The sequence below is a fragment of the Alligator sinensis genome, unplaced genomic scaffold, assembly GCF_000455745.1.
Source record: "Alligator sinensis unplaced genomic scaffold, ASM45574v1 scaffold588_1, whole genome shotgun sequence".
Classification (NCBI taxonomy): domain Eukaryota; kingdom Metazoa; phylum Chordata; order Crocodylia; family Alligatoridae; genus Alligator; species Alligator sinensis.
The window spans coordinates 535,556-538,014 of NW_005842244.1; the positions used below are offsets into that span (position 1 = coordinate 535,556).

Genomic DNA, 2,459 nt, shown 5'->3' on the forward strand with positions numbered 1-2,459 from the left:
CGGCTGCCATTGGCTGAGCCTGGGCCCCCGTGTGCAGCAGCCTCCTCCTTGTGCGTGGTTCCTATGCAAATGTGCAGCGATTGCGGAAATAAACAGGGGGGAGGGGGGAGAGGGAGGGAGTCTGCCGAATCGATTGCAACTTCTGCAAAGTCTAACACAATCCAAAGCACACAAGGCAAAGCCAGGGGGAGAGAGAATCCGAGAGCTCGGCTTGGATCGCTTTCAAATGAGAGAGAGAGAGATTGCATTGCAAAGCCTTCTGATTTGGGAGTGAAAAAAAAAAATCCTAACCAGCAGTCTGCAATTGGCTCCAGCTTTTATTCTCTTCCGGGTTTCCAACGGCTTCAAGTTTATTTAGGGATTTAAAAAAAGAGAGAGAGAAAGAAAGAGAGCCAAAAAAAAGTGTCAACCCATGAAGCCAATCGTCTCAGCCTTGTAAAGTTTCTCACGTACTCTTTATACCTTGCAATGGTACGTGGTGCATCTTCAACTTTTTAAAAAACAAAAAAACAAAATCTTGTTTCCATGTTTTTATAAACAAAGCTGTGCGTGGCGCGAGACTGGACTAGCTATTGTGTTGCAGATGCGGTCGTTGGAAGCGATTTGCTCCAGAAAAAAGAATGCCTCGCTGTGTGTATCGGTGCGTGTGTGCGTGTGCAGCCGGGTGGGTGGGTTTTTTGTGCGTATGTGCACTAGAGTTTCCTTTTTACAGGGATTTGAGAAAACCGCTGATCTTGACAGATTTTTTTTTTTTCCTCCTAGCGCTTGCTCGGCTCCAAAAAAAAAAAAAAAAAAAAAAAGCTCAGGTCTGTAACAAGACGTCTGGCATCCTAGCACAAAAGGAAGTGTCTAGACGTGGGGTGTAATTGACAATCGCTTTCTCTAATCAATGTTGCAAAGCTCCATGACGGGCCTGCGCGCCGTCCAATGAGAGCGCGGCCTGCAACCCGGGTGTTGCAACGTTCGAAATCTCCCAAGGGCGGGAGGGGGATGGGAGGGGGCTTGCCTGGGTTTTTTTTTTTTTTGGTTTGGTTTTTTTTTTTTTTTTTGCTGAAGTTGTTTGAGCTCAGCAGGAGCTGGTGTCGTTTCAAACTGTCAGAGCTTCAGCAAACTCTTCCGGATTTAGCAAAGCACAAAAAAATAGCGAAGTGTTTCCGAGTGTTTAGCAAAATGCTGAGTGAGGGGGATTTAAAGAGAAGGGGGGGTGGGCACCGAGTTATATGTTCTCCTTTTGCACTTTAAAAATAGATGAATGTCAGGGCAATTACAGCAGCCCTCCTCCTACGGTTTGCATTTATATGAAAGAAAAATCTGTCGGTGTTGGTGTTGGGGAGGCGGGCAGGGGCGCTGCAATTGTGTTGTCTGCCTTGATCCCGGTTTGTTTGCACTGCATGGCAGAGGATGAGACTGGGAGAGGGAGTTGAGCGCAGGTATCTTTGCGCGTTGGGGGTCCGGAACCAAAAGTCTCTGGAAGTGCTTTGGAAGGACAGGCATGCGCCTCTCCTCAGCACGCTCCGCGTGTGTAGCATTGTGTCTGCTTTCTCAGTCCATTAGTTGCCTAATGGTGAGCAGTGTGCATTGGGGTACAAGTGAACATTGGGGTACAGTGTGCATCGGAGCACAGTGTGGATTGGGGTACATTGTACATTGGGCTACAGTGTATTGAGGTACAAGTGTACATTGGGGTACAGTGTGCATTGGAGTAGTGTATTGAGGTGCAGTGTGCATTGGGGTACAGTGTGCATTGGAGTACAGTGTATTGAAGTACAGTGTGCATTGGAGTAGTGTATTGAGGTACAAGTGTACATTGGGGCACAGTGTGCATTGGACTACAGTGTATTGAGGTACAATGTGCATTGGGATACACTGGGCTACAGTGCATTGTGGTACAGTGTGCCTGGGGGCACAGTGTATTGAGGTACAGTGTGCATTGGGGTACAGTGTGCATTGGACTACAGTGTATTGAGGAACAAGTGCGCATTGGGGTACATTGTGCATTGGACTACAGTGTATTGAGGTACACGGTGCATTGAGTGTGTCGGGTCTGCTCTCAGGATGTGAACTCGCGGGGTCCGTGTTTGCTCGGAGAGTGACTTTCAGCTGCGGCCAGGTACGAAGGGGTGACGGGCCCGCCCCGCTGAGTTTGGGGGTCGCCCCCAGACTCCAGCCTTCCCCCTGGCTTTGTCTGTCAGCAGCTTGGAGCCTGGCCCGAAGCCCTCCCTAGATATCAGTCCCTGACACCCGTCCAGGGGAAACCAACCCCAGCACAGCTTGCCTTGAACTGGGAGCTGGCAGCCACTGACTTGAACTGTCCATCTCCCCTTTCCCTGGGGCGATGGAGGTGCTCAAGCCCGGCCGGGGAGTGAGCTGGGGGCAGCCCTGAGCCCTCCCGCCTGCTAACTGGTGCAGCGAGAGGCCAGCACAGAGCAGGCGGAGCAATGAAGGGCGCAGAGTCTGGA

The 2,459-nt window shown here is 50.5% G+C and overlaps 1 protein-coding gene across 5 annotated transcripts in view; it reads left to right on the plus strand.

Moving 5' to 3' along the window:
- NFIA (nuclear factor I A) overlaps nt 1-2,459 on the plus strand; it is a 429,137-nt gene that overhangs the window by 125,060 nt on the left and 301,618 nt on the right. The window contains exon 1 of one of the 5 annotated variants that reach the window (XM_025208669.1): nt 178-471. The exons of the other annotated variants lie outside the window; for them this stretch is intronic. Coding sequence (XP_025064454.1) covers nt 469-471 — 3 coding nt within the window. The 5' untranslated portion in view covers nt 178-468. Of the gene's footprint in view, nt 1-177; nt 472-2,459 lie in introns of those variants that run through there. 5 annotated transcript variants of the gene reach the window in all.